The sequence below is a fragment of the Pantherophis guttatus genome, chromosome 1 (assembly GCF_059756535.1).
Source record: "Pantherophis guttatus breed Tessera chromosome 1, ASM5975653v1, whole genome shotgun sequence".
NCBI lineage: Eukaryota > Metazoa > Chordata > Lepidosauria > Squamata > Colubridae > Pantherophis > Pantherophis guttatus.
Window position 1 is genome coordinate 326,180,744 of NC_142063.1, and position 15,499 is coordinate 326,196,242.

The 15,499-nt window shown below is 42.2% G+C and overlaps 2 protein-coding genes across 2 annotated transcripts in view; one reads left to right on the forward strand and one right to left on the reverse strand.

Annotated features, from left to right (window-relative positions):
• LOC117667551 (myeloperoxidase) overlaps nt 1–12,123 on the forward strand; it is a 32,376-nt gene extending 20,253 nt beyond the window's left edge. The window contains exons 8-14 of the mRNA XM_034420993.2: nt 226–541; nt 1,626–1,786; nt 5,018–5,255; nt 7,782–7,952; nt 8,144–8,381; nt 10,104–10,321; nt 11,966–12,123. Coding sequence (XP_034276884.1) covers nt 226–541; nt 1,626–1,786; nt 5,018–5,255; nt 7,782–7,952; nt 8,144–8,381; nt 10,104–10,311 — 1,332 coding nt within the window. The 3' untranslated portion in view covers nt 10,312–10,321; nt 11,966–12,123. The remainder of the gene's footprint in view (nt 1–225; nt 542–1,625; nt 1,787–5,017; nt 5,256–7,781; nt 7,953–8,143; nt 8,382–10,103; nt 10,322–11,965) is intronic.
• Nucleotides 12,124–13,008: 885 nt separating this feature from the next.
• Nucleotides 13,009–15,499, reverse strand: part of LOC117667550 (eosinophil peroxidase-like) — a 38,404-nt gene continuing 35,913 nt past the window's right edge. Inside the window, exon 13 of the mRNA XM_034420992.3 lies at nt 13,009–14,997. Within this exon, the coding sequence (XP_034276883.1) occupies nt 14,799–14,997 (199 nt within the window). The 3' untranslated portion in view covers nt 13,009–14,798. The remainder of the gene's footprint in view (nt 14,998–15,499) is intronic.

Sequence of the window (15,499 nt, forward strand, 5' to 3'; positions counted from 1 at the left end):
TTTCCAAGCATGCCTCTGTTGTGTTGTGTGTTCCTTTTAAATATTAATGGAAGAAAGAGGGAAAGCATGAGGATAATAGTGCCTACTGTACCATTATCTACAATATCCTGTAAAACTGCAGGATGTTGGATATTCCTTTGCTTGGCATATTCCTCTGCTTGGCAAAATAAAGGAAATGTTTTTTGAACCTGGGAATTTAAGCTCCTCTTCATCTTTTTGTTCTAGATCCCACCCGGTGATCCTACACAAAAGCGTGAGTGCATGCCCTTTACCCGTTCAGCTCCTGCCTGCAACGGTGGCTATGCCATCCGCAACCAGATCAATGCACTCACATCCTTTGTTGATGCCAGTATGGTATATGCCAGTGAAGACAAGTGGGCAATGCAGCTAAGAAATTTCACAAACGACCTAGGACTGTTGGCTGTGAATAACAGGTTCAACGATCGAGGCCTTTCCTTTCTCCCCTTTGGCAATCCTGAAGGCTTTCGGGAAAATTGCAATGTAACAAATGCAACCCTCGGAATCCCCTGTTTTTTGGCAGGTAAGTTATTTGAAAGGTGCACCATTTCTTTGGGGCTGCTTTTGCAAACTGAAGTCACACCTAGTGAAAGGGATAGCAGGAAGAGATAAAAGGAATAGACAGCTGCAAAAAAGATGATTAGGAGACTGGAAGCTAAAACATATAAAAAAACGGTTGCTGGAATTGTTTAGTTTAATGAAAAGAAGGACCAGGGGTGACATGATAGCAGTGTTCCAGTATCTCAGAGGCTGCCACAAAGAAAAGAGAGTCAAGCTATTCTCCAAAGCTCCTGAACACAGGAGTAGAAGCAACGGATGGAAACTAATCAAGGAGAAAACCAACCTAAGCTAAGTAGAAATTTCCTGACAGACAATTAATTACTGGAACAGTTGCCTCCTGAAGCTGTGGGTGCTCCATCACTGGAGGTTTTTAACAAGAGATTGGACAACTATTTGTCTGAAATGATATAAGGTTTCCTGCTTGAGCAGGAGGTTGGACTAGAAGACCTCCAAGGTCCCTTCCAACTCTGTTATTGTGTAAAAGGCGGATCTGAATACTGCGGACACTTGGAGAGCTGCTGTCACTCATTTAATTTAATTTAATTTAATTTAATTTAATTTAATTTAATTTAATTTAATTTAATTTAATATAATATTTAAATTTATATACCGCCCTTCTCCCAAAGGACTCAGGGCGGTGAACAGCCAGAAATAAAAAACATCAAATACAAAATTTAAAAAACAATTTAAAAATATATTAAACAATTTGGCCCAACAGTTAAAATCCCCCATTTAAAAATCCAAATTAAAATTATACAATTGGGGAGATCTAGACAATATGGATGAGCTGCGAAGCTTAGCTTCACATACCTTGCAGAAGCTAAAATTAACTTCCTCTAAATTGCATGCTGGCTGGGGTTATTTGCATGACATATTAACCCTTTCCCTTCACTCACTAGAGAAGATTTACACAAGCTATCTTTTTTGGCGACATACACACACACACCTCCAAATATCTGCTTCTTGTTCAAACTCCTCACTTGGAACGAAATATTGATTTATGACATCTCTGTTGCAATGATGCTTTCTTATTCTGACTTTTAAAGGTGACAATCGAGTCAATGAAATGCCAGGGTTGATTGCATTGCAAACGCTTTTCATGCGGGAGCACAACCGTTTGGCCACTGAGCTGAAGAGGCTGAACTCACAAATGCGTGGAGAAGAAATCTATCAGGAGACCCGGAAAATCGTGGGAGCACTGATACAGGTGTGGGATGAATAGTTCCATAACTCTTTTACATAAAACAAAGGCACAATTCTATTTACTGTATTTTTCGGAGTATAAGACGTACCTTTTCCCCACCTAAAAGGGGGTAAAAATTTGGGTGCATCTTATACACTGAATGTAGCCCCGCCCACCCATTGGCCCCCACCTTTTGGCCTCTGCCTCCCAGCAATTTACCTCCTTGCAGCAAGCAGCAAGAAGAAGCAGCCCATTTCAGTTTCAGCACAACCTAATTAACACAAGTTGATTGTCCCCGACTCTCAGCTGTTTCAGGCTGCAGGGATTGCCATTGCCTATTGCTGCACGGGCCTCTGCTGCTTGCTGCAAGGAGGTAAATTGCTGGGAGCAGATTTTTTTTCTTGTGCTAATCAAGCTATGCTGAAAACGAAAATGAAAGTAAAGCAGGCTGTTTGCTGCACGAGGCAAAATTGCTGGGAGGCAGAGGCAGATTTCTTTTTCTTGTTTTCCTCACCAAAAAAGGTAGGTGAGTCTTATAGTCCGGAGCGTCTTATACTCCGAAAAATACGGTAAGTGGCTTAACTGCTTTGTGCAGCCCAGAGTAACCAGTCCTACAGAGCAGGGTTAGGGAACTATGGCCCCTTTGTGACATGTGGACTTCAACTCCCAGAATCCTGAGCCAGCCATGCTCCTCACCCTTTCTATAGGGCAGGGATGGCTAACCTTTTCTGGACCGAGTGCTGAAAGCGTGGGCACGCACACCTGACTGCATGCAGGTGCGCCCGAACCCCCAAAATGCAATGTGCATGCGCCCCTTCAGCATGCGTCCCACCCCCTACTCATGCACGCATGGTCCCCTGCATGCGCCCCTGCGCATGTGTGCACCCCCCAGTATGTGCCCCACCCCTGTGCATGCGCGGCAGAGATCTGAAGACTAGCTGGCTTATGGGAGGCCAGCGTGCATGCATGGCACAATTGAACTGGGCCGACAGCTTGTGTGCCCAAAGAGAGGGCATTGTGTGCCACTTCTGGCACTCGTGCCATAGGTTCTGTTAGGTTCAGCTTGTAGCTTACTCCTAACTTGTTGGTCAGGCAATATATCTGTTTCTTTAAGAAACAACCGAGCCACGTAATCAGGGTTTGCTGAACCCTGTAATTAGGCTACAGTGCATAAATAAGCAGCGCAGAGAAGCGTTCGTTGTTCCTGATTGTTCCTGTTGCTTCCTGCGTCTTTCTGCTGATTGGTGTTAGACTGAATTGTTATATGGTACTGTATACCAAGAGTTACTAAAGTCTGTTTGCTTTGGTAAGGGAAGATACTTACTGGACTGATATTACTGTTTATGACCTTGGACTGTTTTACCTACACCGAGACTGCTTATTATCTTGTATATAAAGTATTTTTCTCACACGAGCTGCACGTTTATCTCCTTCCCTGTGTGTTTCTGCTCTGCTCGTTGCACAAGCAACAAATACTTTTTACACACATCCTAACAAGTTCGCCATCACGGCTATAGGGTAAGACCATTAGGGTAGAACACTGAATGACTTGAGCATGACACCTGCCCTCTGAATTTAGTTGTTTATCTACAGGAAGTTTTCAACTTACAACCACAATTGGAATCAGAATTTATGTTGCTAATAAGGTGGTTAAGTGACCTTTTCTGCTACCATTGTTAAGTAAATTACTGCAGTTGTTAAGTGATTCACATGATCGTTAAGCAAATTTTGACTTCCCCCATTGACTTGGCTTGTCAGAAGGTGGCGGGGAAGGTCGCAAATGGGGATCACATGACCCTGGGATGCTGCAATTATCATAAAGCAAAGCATCTCAATTTGATCACGGATGCTGCGATGGTCGTAAGTGTGACAGCCAATCAGAAGTCCCTTTTTTCAGTGAACTTTGAACTGTCAGTAAACAAATGGTTATAAGTTGAGGACTATCTGCATTCATCTCTTCAATTTCGATCTCTCCTTTCCCCTAGCAGATAACGTAAGTAATGCTCTCTCTGTGATGTGCTCCCGCCCCAACAACTCTGTGAAGTTGAATACATCTTAAAATTTCTTTAAAACTGTCTTTGCCAACAAGGTATTCTATGGCAGGGGTCTCCAACCTTGGAAACTTTAAGCCTGGAGGACTTCAACTCCCAGAATTCCCCAGCCAGATTTGCTGGGAGTTGAAGTCCTTCAGGCTTAAAGTTGCCAAGGTTGAAGACCTCTACTCTATCGGTGGCCTTCAGCCATCAAATGTTTGGCCTAACCCAGAGGTCTGCAACCTTAAACACCCAAAGAGCCATTTGGACCCGTTTCCCACAGAAAAGAAAACACCGGGAGCCACAAAACCCTTCCCGTGCCTGACTATTTCTTGAGCAGCCACAAAACTAGCATATGTAGTTGAATTAAACCTGTTTTCTTCTGAAACCTTTCTTTTCTTGGATTTATCCATGGTTGGCCTACCGAGGGTTGAAAAGCTCAATAAATTGCGTGCTGGCGGGTGTCACACATTGGCAGTTGTGATGCATATTTTGAGTGACAGGGAGCCACAGCAGAGGGATGAAAGAGCCACATGCGGCTCCAGAGCCACAGGTTGCTGACCCCTGGCCTAACCTTAACTGTAAAGATGTTCCCAAGCAGTCTTTCATTTAATGCATGCTTGTCACTCTTTGTAGGTATGAATGAGGTTTTCCCAGCTAACAAGTCTCTCTCCTAGGAATGGCTTTCCCCAAAGGAGTTATCAAAAAGAAAGCTTTAATGTTACTAACTTAATAACTGCAGGGATTCACTTAACATGTCAGTAACACGGTTGTTAAGAGAATCTGGCTTCCCCACAGACTTTGCTTGTTAGACGGTCGCAAAAGGTCATCATCACATGATCCCGGGACACTGCAACCGTCATAAATATGAATCAGTTGCCAGGCATCTGAATTTTGATCACATGACCATGAGGATGCTGCAACTGTCAAGTGTGGGGAAAAAAGGTCATAAGTCACTTTTTTCAGTGCCATTGTAACTTCAAACGGTCACTAAACGAACTGTTGTAAGTCGAGGACTATCTGTATTCTGTCTTGTTGTAAGCCTGCAAAAGAGATAGAAGCCAAATAAGTATATACAAAACATATATATTTAAGAACAAACCTCATAGCATCATGTTGAGGAAGACTGGTCTTCTGCTTCTAATATTCGATAATCGTTTGCCTGAATTAATTGCTTTCTTCCAATAGGCCCATGACTCTTCTTTTTGTCCTTTTGCTCCAGAAAATCACCTATACAGAATATATACCTGCCGTGCTGGGGGAGACTATTGCTCTGCCTCGTTACAGGGGCTACAATGATTCTGTGGATCCCCGAATTGCCAGCTCCTTTACCAATGCTTTCCGTTTTGGGCATACTTTGGTGCGGCCCACTGTGCCTCGCTTAAACAGCCGTTACCAAGTTCTGAGTGAAACACCCTTAGAAAATGAGTTCTTTGCTACATGGAAAATTATCTTCCAAGGTAAGTCCCAGCAAGCGGCCAATTTTGGCTGATCTCAAACAATTAAGCTGAAATGGACCTGGTTAGTTCTTGGATAGCACGATCTGGGAGTTCTCCTGAATATGCAAGTGCTGCTCGGAGTAGATGGTAGTTGTGTCCACAAGGGTCTTTGCGTAGTTTTGTGTTGTGTGTTGATTGTGTACGTTCCTGGACTAAGAGGCCCAGCTCACAATAATTCATGCCTTAGTCATATCTTGTTTGGATTACTACAGCATGCTCTACATGGGGCTGCCGATGAAAAGTATGTGGAAGCTTAATCTGCTGCAAATTGTAATGGCACAGACAATCGTGGATGTTAATTGTTTGGCATGTGAGACATGATTGCTTTGGGAGCTGCATTAGCTACTGGTATACTTCTGGATAAATTCAAAGTGTTAGTGGCTATCTTTAAAGCCCTTCATAATTTAAAGCTGGATTATTTATACTCTCTCCACTCGTGTCTAGTACCCATCTTGTTATGTCCAACAGGAGTAGTGTCACATGTAAATGCCTTATTCTCTAATGTCTAAATAGTATATGAATGGGGTATCAGGGGTTAATTTATTCTTCACTTCTTAATGTATTCATAATTCACCACTCCCATACTTAGCTCCACCCATTGTATATATAAGGAGCTGTATACACCCTTTTCCTGGCTTCTATCTGTGAATATTCAGTGAATATAGAATGCCTTGTGTAAATAAAGAGAGATATATTTGAACTCTTAACTCTTACTAAATTTATTGAGTCTGATCCTGAAAATATTGCAACAAGTAGCATGCTCCGGGTCCCATCCACAGGAGAATTTCATCTGATCCAGAAACACAGCCTTTTCTGCCATAGTGCTGATCCTCTGAAATATCATCCCCCTGAGATTAGACTTGCCCTGATTCTGCTGGTTTTTCATCAAACATTAAAAGCTTGGCTTTGCCTGGTGCCCTAGCAGAATGGGTGAATTGGCTTCATGATTTATTTGAATGTGGGGTGTTGTAAATGTTCTCAACTGCTCTTTTAGGCTATCAATGTTATTTTTCAAATTTTGCTCTTTTTACTGTTTATTTTGTTGTTATTTTTGTTAACTACCCAGAGTTGTTAACTATCTATGAGATGGGTGGACATATAAATCAATAAATTAATCTTCTAAGATTAAATAATGTTTAAACTTAAATAAGATTTTAAAAAAATAACTGGGAATAATAAAGAGGTCTCTGCTTCAATGAACCTACACAAAACATGTATGAAAATTTGACTGAGTCTTGACTGATAGCTAAATCAGCTGATCTAGCTGTCAAAATCTAACTATAGCTTCCTCCTCATCTCGGTTTCACACCACAATAAGGACAGCATTTAGTGGGTGTTTCCCACTATCCAGTAATATTTTATGGGAGAAGTAAGAAGTCCAGGGGAATCCACAAATTTTTGTCCTTAATATGCCCTGTCATCATAAAGGTTGGAGAATAGAATAGAATAGAATAGAATAGAATAGAATAGAATAGAATAGAATAGAATAGAATAGAATAGAATAGAATAGAATAGAATTTTTATTGGCCAAGTGTGATTGGACACACAAGGAATTTGTCTTGGTGCATATGCTCTCCATGTACATAAAAGAAAAGATACGTTCATCAAGAATCATAAGGTACAACACTTAATGTCATATATAGGGTACAAATAAGCAATCAGGAAACAATATCAATATAAATTGTAAGGATACAAGCAACAAAATTACAGTCATACAGTCATAAGTGGAAGGAGATGGGTGGTGGGAAGGATGAGAAGATTAATAATAATGCAGACTTAGTAAATAGTTTGACAGTGTTGAGGGAATTATTTGTTTAGCAGAGTGATGGCATTCAGGAAAAAAAACTGTTCTTGTGTCTAGTTGTTCTGGTGTGCAGTGCTCTATAGTGTCGTTTTGAGGGTAGGAGTTGAAACAATTTATGTCCAGGATGTGAGGGGTCTGTAAATATTTTCACAGCCCTCTTTTTGACTCGTGCAGTATACAGGTCCTCAATGAAGGCAGGTTGGTAGCAATTGTTTTTTCTGCAGTTCTAATTATCCTCTGAAGTCTGTGTCTGTCTTGTTGGGTTGCAGAACCAAACCAGACAGTTATAGAAGTGCAGATGACAGAGTCAATAATTCCTCTGTAGAACTGGATTAGCAACTCCTTGGGCAGTTTGAGCTTTCTGAGTTGGTGCAGAAAGAACATTCTTTGCTGTGCTTTTTTGATGGCGTTTTTGATGTTAGCTGCCCATTTTAGATCTTGCGATATGGTAGAACCTAGAAATTTGAAGGTCTCTACTGTTGATAAAGGTTGGAGTTGCCTGGAAATCAGCAAATTTTATACCTATTGAATTTTCTGCTGGCTGAAGAACTGTCAGGAGAGTTTTTCAGCTCAGCTGTGAAGACCTGTAAGGCTATCCACTCAATTGCTGAGATTTCTCCTCATGTTTGGTTGATATCTACATATGGACATTGCTTTTGAAAGTTATTTCTTCTCTCTTTCAGGAGGCATTGAACCCATTCTACGAGGCCAAATAGGTACACCAGCCAAACTGTTGAGACAAGATCAGTTAGTAGTAGAGGGTCTCCGAGACCGACTCTTCCAACAACCTCCAGGACCTGGATTGGATTTGCCATCATTGAACATGCAGCGTGGCCGAGATCACGGTCTACCAGGTAACAAGAGTAGAGTGTTCCCATTTTGCAGGAAACATCAGAGATTGTGGAGTGCTGCCATATAGCCAAAAATAATGTAGAAAATTAAGCTCAGCCTTAAAGATGTTTTGAGATTGCAACATAGAATGATACTAGAGTGAACATCATTGTTCAAATGAGCAGAACTTTCGACCACTATTCTTGTTCTATAGGTTATAATGCCTGGAGACAATTATGTGGCCTCTCACAACCTGGCAATGAAACTGAGCTGGCTCAGGTCCTCCAGAATCCTCAAGTGGCCAAGAAGTTTATTCAACATTATGGGACACCCAAGAACATTGACCTCTGGGTTGGGGGGGTGTCTGAGCCCCTCCTCCGGAATGCCAGAGTTGGGCCTCTACTGGCATGTATCTTTCGGAAACAGTTCCAAAACCTTCGTGATGGGGACAGGTGAGCACATGAAACCTGCTATTTTATTGTGGCCGCTTGATCTACTATATAGCAAATGAACCTAAATTTGTTTCATTACAGAAAAGAAAAATAGAAAGTTGTGCTGCTACTCAGGGGTAGAAGACACGCTTTGAATGAATAAGGTTCAGTTCCCAGTATTCCCAAACACTATATTAACCTGGAAGGAAAACGATCCCTTAAAAACATTATATACACAATAAACACAGACAAAAATCTGTTTTGCTCTGTTTCCCATCATATCAACTTAGAGTTACCAACTCCAGCTGAAACCATCCCTGGAATTAGCCCTCCCTGTAGCCCCCCTCCCCAAATAAATTAATTTTCCTTTTAAGTAAATAAAATAGATTTTAAATGTTGGGAAGTCATTACTTATTGGGTTCTACTATATAGGGCATGTTAGATTGGCGCAGGGAAAAGAATATGCGAGCAGCGAGAGGTCCGTTCAGCACTTTATTTAGGAGAATCAGAACTGCCGGCTGTGCTGAATAAACTTCTGAATAAACTTCTGAAATAAATCTGAATAAACTTCTGAAAAATAAATAATTGTAATTGTTTACGTTCATAAACTTGCTTTGCCAAGGAAAATTCAAGAGCAAAGCCAATTTTTTTTTTACAAAAACGCATCTTCTAATAAAAATATCTAAAATTATATGTTAGATACTAATTTATTTTTAAAAGCAATTTTAAAGGGCTTGTTAAAGAGGAAAAATCCATTTTTTAAAGACTGCATTAAGTAATTCCATTTGTGCGTTAAAAGTTAAATGACCTAAATTAAGGACAAGTGGGGGTTTTGAAAAATACGTTTAAAGGACAGTTTTCTGAAATAAAGGACTGTCCTCTGAAATAACAGGCACTTTAATGGCTTCAGCAATGGATGGAAAATGATCAAGGAGAAAACCAACCTAGAACTAAGGAGAAGTTTTCTGACAGAACAATTAACCAGTGGAATGGCTTATGGGTTGCGCGTGCTCCAACATTGGAAGTTTTTAAGAAGAGATTGGTCAACCATTTGTCTGAAATAGTATAGGGCAGTGATGGGTAACCATTTTGCCGTCGCGTGCCAAAATGGGGGGGAATGCGGGGGGTTATGCGTGCACGTGCCCATACCCATAATTCAATGTGCCCCGTCCCCCTGCGCTCCCCTCGCTTTTGGCACGTGATGGCACGGTGGGCCCGGTAGGCCTGTTTTTTGCCCTCCCCTGGCTCCAGAGGCTTTCTTGGAGCCTGGGGAGGGCGAAAACAGCCTTCCCCACCCCCCAGAGGCCAGAAATGGCCTGTTTCGCGACTTCCAGTGGGACCGGAAGGCCCATTTTTCGCTCTCCCTAGGCTCCCTAGGCTTTCTACGAGCCTGGGGAGGGCAAAAACGGCCTTCCCCACCCCCTGGAGGCCCTCCGGAGGCTGGGAACTGCCCATTTCCCAACTTCCAGTGAGACCAGAAGGCCTGAAAATCAGCTGGCTGGTGCGCGCATGCACGCTGGAGCTGAACTAAGGCAACGCTCGCATGCCCACAGATATGGCTCTGTGCCATAGGTTCGCCATCAGGGTATAGCGTATCTGCCTGAGCAGGGGGTTGGACAAAGGTCCCCAAGATCCCTTCCAACTCTTTCATTCTGTATTGCTTCATTCCAGCAAGAAAGTTTCTGTAAATTTGAGAGGCTGCTCTTCATGAGACAATTTTTCTGGTGGTTTTTTTCCCCTCAGGTTCTGGTGGGAGAACCCTGGCGTGTTCACCCCAGCCCAGCGACAGGCTCTTAACCAAGCCACATTGGCACGCGTCATCTGTGACAATACCTACATCCGCGAGGTACCTCGGTTCATTTTCCGCGCCAACCAGTATCCACGTAATTTTGTCAACTGCACTGCCTTCCCAAGGCTCAGCCTCTTTCCATGGAAAAAGCCTCCTCAATAGATTGGTGAAGGTAAGATGCATTTGGTTTTGGACGCAACTATGCAACCCAGTGGTGGCATTCAAATTTTTTTACTACCGGTTCTGTAGGCATGGCTTGGTGGGCATGGCATGGCTTGGTAGGCGTGGCAGAGGAAGGATACTGTAAAAACTCCATTCCCACCCCATTCCAGGGGAAAGATACTGTAAAATATCCATTCCCTCCCCACTCCAGGTTAAGGTTACTGCAAAATCCCCTGTCAGACTTCGATGCTATCTCAAAATAAATGAATTTCCAAACTGCCAATCTTTAAGGAAATATTTTCTTTAATTGAGCACAGCCACCAGATCATGACTCGATGCGGACAAGACTGACCTTTTGCCCCCCAATCCCTCCCTTTCCAATCCCCAAATCTCTGCTTCTCATTGGCTATCTTCCAAGTCATTCTTCAGACTTCTTGTCTCGTCATTTCCCAGGAATGTCTCCCCCCTTCATTTCCACAAAAACGCGACTTCAAAGGGATTTAGCAGGCAAAAGTTCAGAGCTTATCTCTCTGTCTCCTCTGCTCTCTATGCCAGCGTCGAAGCGCTGACATCCCCATTTCCTCCCAATCAGCTGGGACTCAGGAGGCAGAGAATAGATGGGGGCAGGGCCAGTCAGAGGTGGTATTTACAGGTTCTCCGAACTACTCAAAATTTCCACTACTGATTCTCCAGAACTGGTCAGAACCTGCTGAATACCACCTCTGATGCAATCTTTAAATTTGCATTTATGAGCTTTTCCTTGGAACTTGGATAACCAACCCAGATTTGATCCTACATTTATCTGAACTCTTATGGATCATCTTTTTCCCTAACACTGATCTTAAGCAGCTTCTGCCTGGATTTTTGCAATCACTATGGGCTGATGAACAAAGGAAGGTAGATTGCTGCATCCCCAGTTAGGTCATTGGGGGTGTAGATGAGAGAAGCCTGTTTTGTTAGAAGTCACCTTCTAAATCAGGGGTGAAATCCAGCAGGTTCTGACAGGTTCTGGAGAACCGGTAGCAGAAATTTTGAGCAGTTCGGAGAACCAGCAAATACTACCTCTGGCTGGCCCCAGAGTGGGGTGGGAATGGAGATTTTGCAATATCCTTCTCCCTGGAGTGGGGAGGGAATGGGGATTTTTCAGTATCCTTACCCTGCCACGCCCACCAAGCCACGCCCACAGAACCGGTAGTAAAATAATTTGGATTTCCCCATTGCTTCTAATGTGTTGTTATGGTTGGCACCAAGTGCAGGTTCGGTGTCCTGTTCCTAAACCAACATCAAATTCATTACGGTGCACAAATTTTTAAAGGAAAATTAACAAGAATTCTATCTTATCCTCTTCATCCTCCCTCACTTAGAAATCCACTTCTCCAGAGGATAGGTTTATTCAGTTTATCCTATTAAAGCACCATTGTCATTTTGCTGTTCAAGCAGCAATTCAGTTTTGCCAGTTCCTATTTAATTTGATGAAGCAGAATAATTTTCAACATTTCGTTTAAAGAAGAGAGAATTTTGGTGAAATACAATGGATAGAGTGGGGTGGAAGACATGCCAGAGTAGCTATTGGTCTTATTGAGCTTGGTTGTTTTGTTCCTATAATAGATTCATAACTATTTTTCTGGTTTTTTTCTCTCTCTCTCCTCTATAGAAGAACATCCCAGCAAGTTCTGCCAGCAACCTGGAATTTCTGTTTTTGAGAAAGCGTTCTTTAACCTGCTTTAGCTTTTTTCCCCTTGCTGCCATTGCTTATGCTTAATCTGGAGCAATGAGAAAGGAATGCCAAATTAAAACAGCCGCTCTGTGATATTCAAGATGTCCACTTTTTCAAAACATACAAGGCAATCAAATTATAGAAGGTGTCAGGGTTCCAAGTAACACCCCCAACCAATGAAGACTCCAAGACCAGCAATTCCTCAAAGTCCCATTTTATTAGAGATGTCATATTGACACATCTGGGAAAACCCAAATATGAAAGCCCCCGGGTCTTCCCCACCTAAAGGAAAGTCAAAGTCCCTTCCCCTGCACCCACATGTCCATCACATGGTCCAATCAATCCACTGTCCCAACTGGAGATGATCCCCCAGTCACGCCTCTCCAGGTGCAGGCTGAACGTCCTTGACTCCCAGAGAAAGGAATGTTGTTCTGGCTATATATCTCCACCAACTCCATGCAAACCCCCTCCCGTTTTCCCACAGCACTAAGTGTGGCAGCCCTGAAGATCCAAAGAAAAAGATGGCCTCCAGGGTTGACAGAAGGTTCTTTATTTGTGGAGTGCATGAAATACTGTTGCGATTCCCTTCTTGAGACAGAATAGAACAGAATTTGTGGAATGTACAACTTTGTTATTTACCCCAGGTCAGACAAGGATGCTAGCAGTGGTGAAAAGAAAGGCTCTGCACAAAGATACCGTAATCCCCTGCATTTAAAAAAAAAAAATGCTTGAAATTTCACCCAGGAATTTACTTTTTATCAAACATATACAAAAATATGTGTTCATTTCCACACTTCTAATCCAGAAAGTTTGAATCTGGAGAGGAATGAAGGTGGATGAATACTTATTTTGCTTTAGAGAGATCTATTTCACAGAAAACCAAAAGAATAAACCAAACAATATTGTGCCACATAAAACAGCAGCCTATAGGCATAATTATCTTTTTATATTTCTGAATTGAAAAAGCATTGACACAGCCCTTTGTATCCATCCATTTTTATTAATGATGCAATCCTATCAACAATTCGCTTTAAAAATAATCAGATCTTTCTTCCAGCTTTGCCTAAGCAATTATTAGAATACAAAACTGATTTTAAGCAACAGGTGTTAATCCATATACATTATATGCCCACACCCACAACAGAGGTGGGTTCTAGCAGGTTCTGACCAGTTCTGGAGAACCAGTAGTGGAAATTTTGAGTAGTTCGGAAAACCGGTAGTAAAAATTCTGACTGGCCCCGTCCCCCTCTATTCTCTGCCTCACAATTCCTAGCTGATTGGGAAGAAATGCGGATTTTGCAATAACCTTCCCCTGCCACGCCCACCAAGCCACGCCCACCAAGCCATGCCACACCCACCAAGCCACACCCACAGAACAGGTAGTAAAAAATTTTGAAACTCACCACTGACCGACACCCAGAGTTTATAAGTGACAGTGCTAAGATGCCCAACCAATGCCAGTTCTTTGTGTTCATAACTGTAGAGAAGTGTTTAAATCCAGCTTCGTGTCTATAAATTTTTCAGAGCCCCATTAAAAAGCTTATTCTAAAGAGAATGAAAATATCTACTCCTGATTCAGATTGTTCTTAAGGGTCAAAGTTAACACAATGCATCTGATTCAAAGTTTGAGTTTTCATTGTTGGCTAACAAAATAGCTTTGTGGAGCAGAAGCTCAAGATAGTGATTAGATTACTGGAATGCCCTTTACATGGTGCTATCATTGAAGACTACTCAAAAATAGCTGTTGTTGCAAAATGAAGTAACCTGTTTGTTGGCAGATGAAAGCCGCTATTCACACATAACATCAGTACTGACTCTGCAATAGTTCCCAATAGGTTCTGACTACAAATCAAAGTGCTAGTTTTGGTCTGTAGAACCCTATAGGATGTAGCATGTATTTCAGATTGAATCAGCTTGTCCAGTACAAACTTAGTTATGTTGAAGGTTCCTCTCCTGTGGGAAAGTTGATGGACAACAACATAATAGTGCTCAGTTAAGGCACTAACTCTCTATAAAAGTCTCCTAACAAGACATCCTTGGGGGAGGAGGTCAAAAAAGTCAAGAGGACACCTACAACTGTGTGGTCAAAACCTCACCTTTTTCTTACATATTTTATTTATTTAACTCCCTGCCTTTATTACTCTTACAAATAAGGTGGTGAACATATCCAACACACTTCCTCTTCCTATTTTGCCCATAACAACATCCTTGTGAGGTGAGTTGGGCTGAGAATTTTGCACACTTGATGTATTAAAAAAAAGATACAGGGCTTTGGCTGCATGGTTATCCTGACCTTTTGGGGCCCCCACCCCGCTCCCATCTGGAAATACTCAGTACAACTGGTCCAAATATTTTTCACTTCAGGAAAATGCAGTAGTTGGGGAAATGAGTCAGGATTCTAACAATTATGCAATATTGTACAGGGAGGCCTCAATTTCATTATGTATTTACTTATAGGGTCTGTTAATTGCCCCATTTTATTTGATTCCCAGCACCCAGTTTATAGTACTAAAATGACCTGTCCTTGACAGTGGAAGCTGGTTAGCATCATTCTGTTTCATGTTTTAGAGCAGTGTTTCTCAACCTTGGCCGCTGGACGATGTGTGGACTTCAACTCCCAGAATTCACATCGTCCAGCGGCCAAGGTTGAGAAACACTGTTTTAGAGTATGAGAGAAAGGGGCTACAGTCAGCCGGGTTCCAGGTCCTCCATGCAGACTCAAAGTCCTATCCCACACTTCCTGTCTCATCCTTCTGCTCTGGTTTCGAGTCTATTCTTTCCAAGCTGACAAATCCAAACTTTCGATTTTGTAGCAGCTCACAAAATCTCTTGGATAGCGGTTCATTCGGAAAATTTCTCTGGACACTTCTTTGATGTGTGTGTTGTCACAAATGACTCGGGAAAATGAATCACTTCTCAGAGCACGGCGCTGCCATGAGGTAAAGACTCCACGGTTCTCCCACCAATATCTGCCAAAAAAAAAGGTGAAAAGTTGCAATAGATGAATAATGATGATGGGAATCACAATAGAAATAATAATAAAATTGACCTGAGCAAGTAAAAATTATGCTTTAGTGAGCCAAGAGCTGAAGGGTTAATCATAGAAAACCATTTCTGAACATTGTCACAGCAGGGAGAAGCAACTAATAATATTGGCTGATCATAAAAAGCTATGCTGGGCTGTACCTGGAAGTATTTCTATGGGAGACCATCAGAAACCCTCAGTGTTAGTAATTTGGTGACTGCCTTGACAGTGTGCCGAAAGAATAGTTAGTTGTAGCTTCAGTTAACTTCTTTGTAACTTAACTCGTTGTCCTTAGCCTGTTTGGTTAGTTCAGGGGTCGGCAACCTTAAACACTCAAAGAGCCACAAAGGTCCTAACCGGAAACCCCCGTTCAATTTTGGAGCTGACCGGAAGTCCGGTTCCCCCATCATAGTCTTGTCTTAGTGCAACATCCTTTTTCCTCTGCT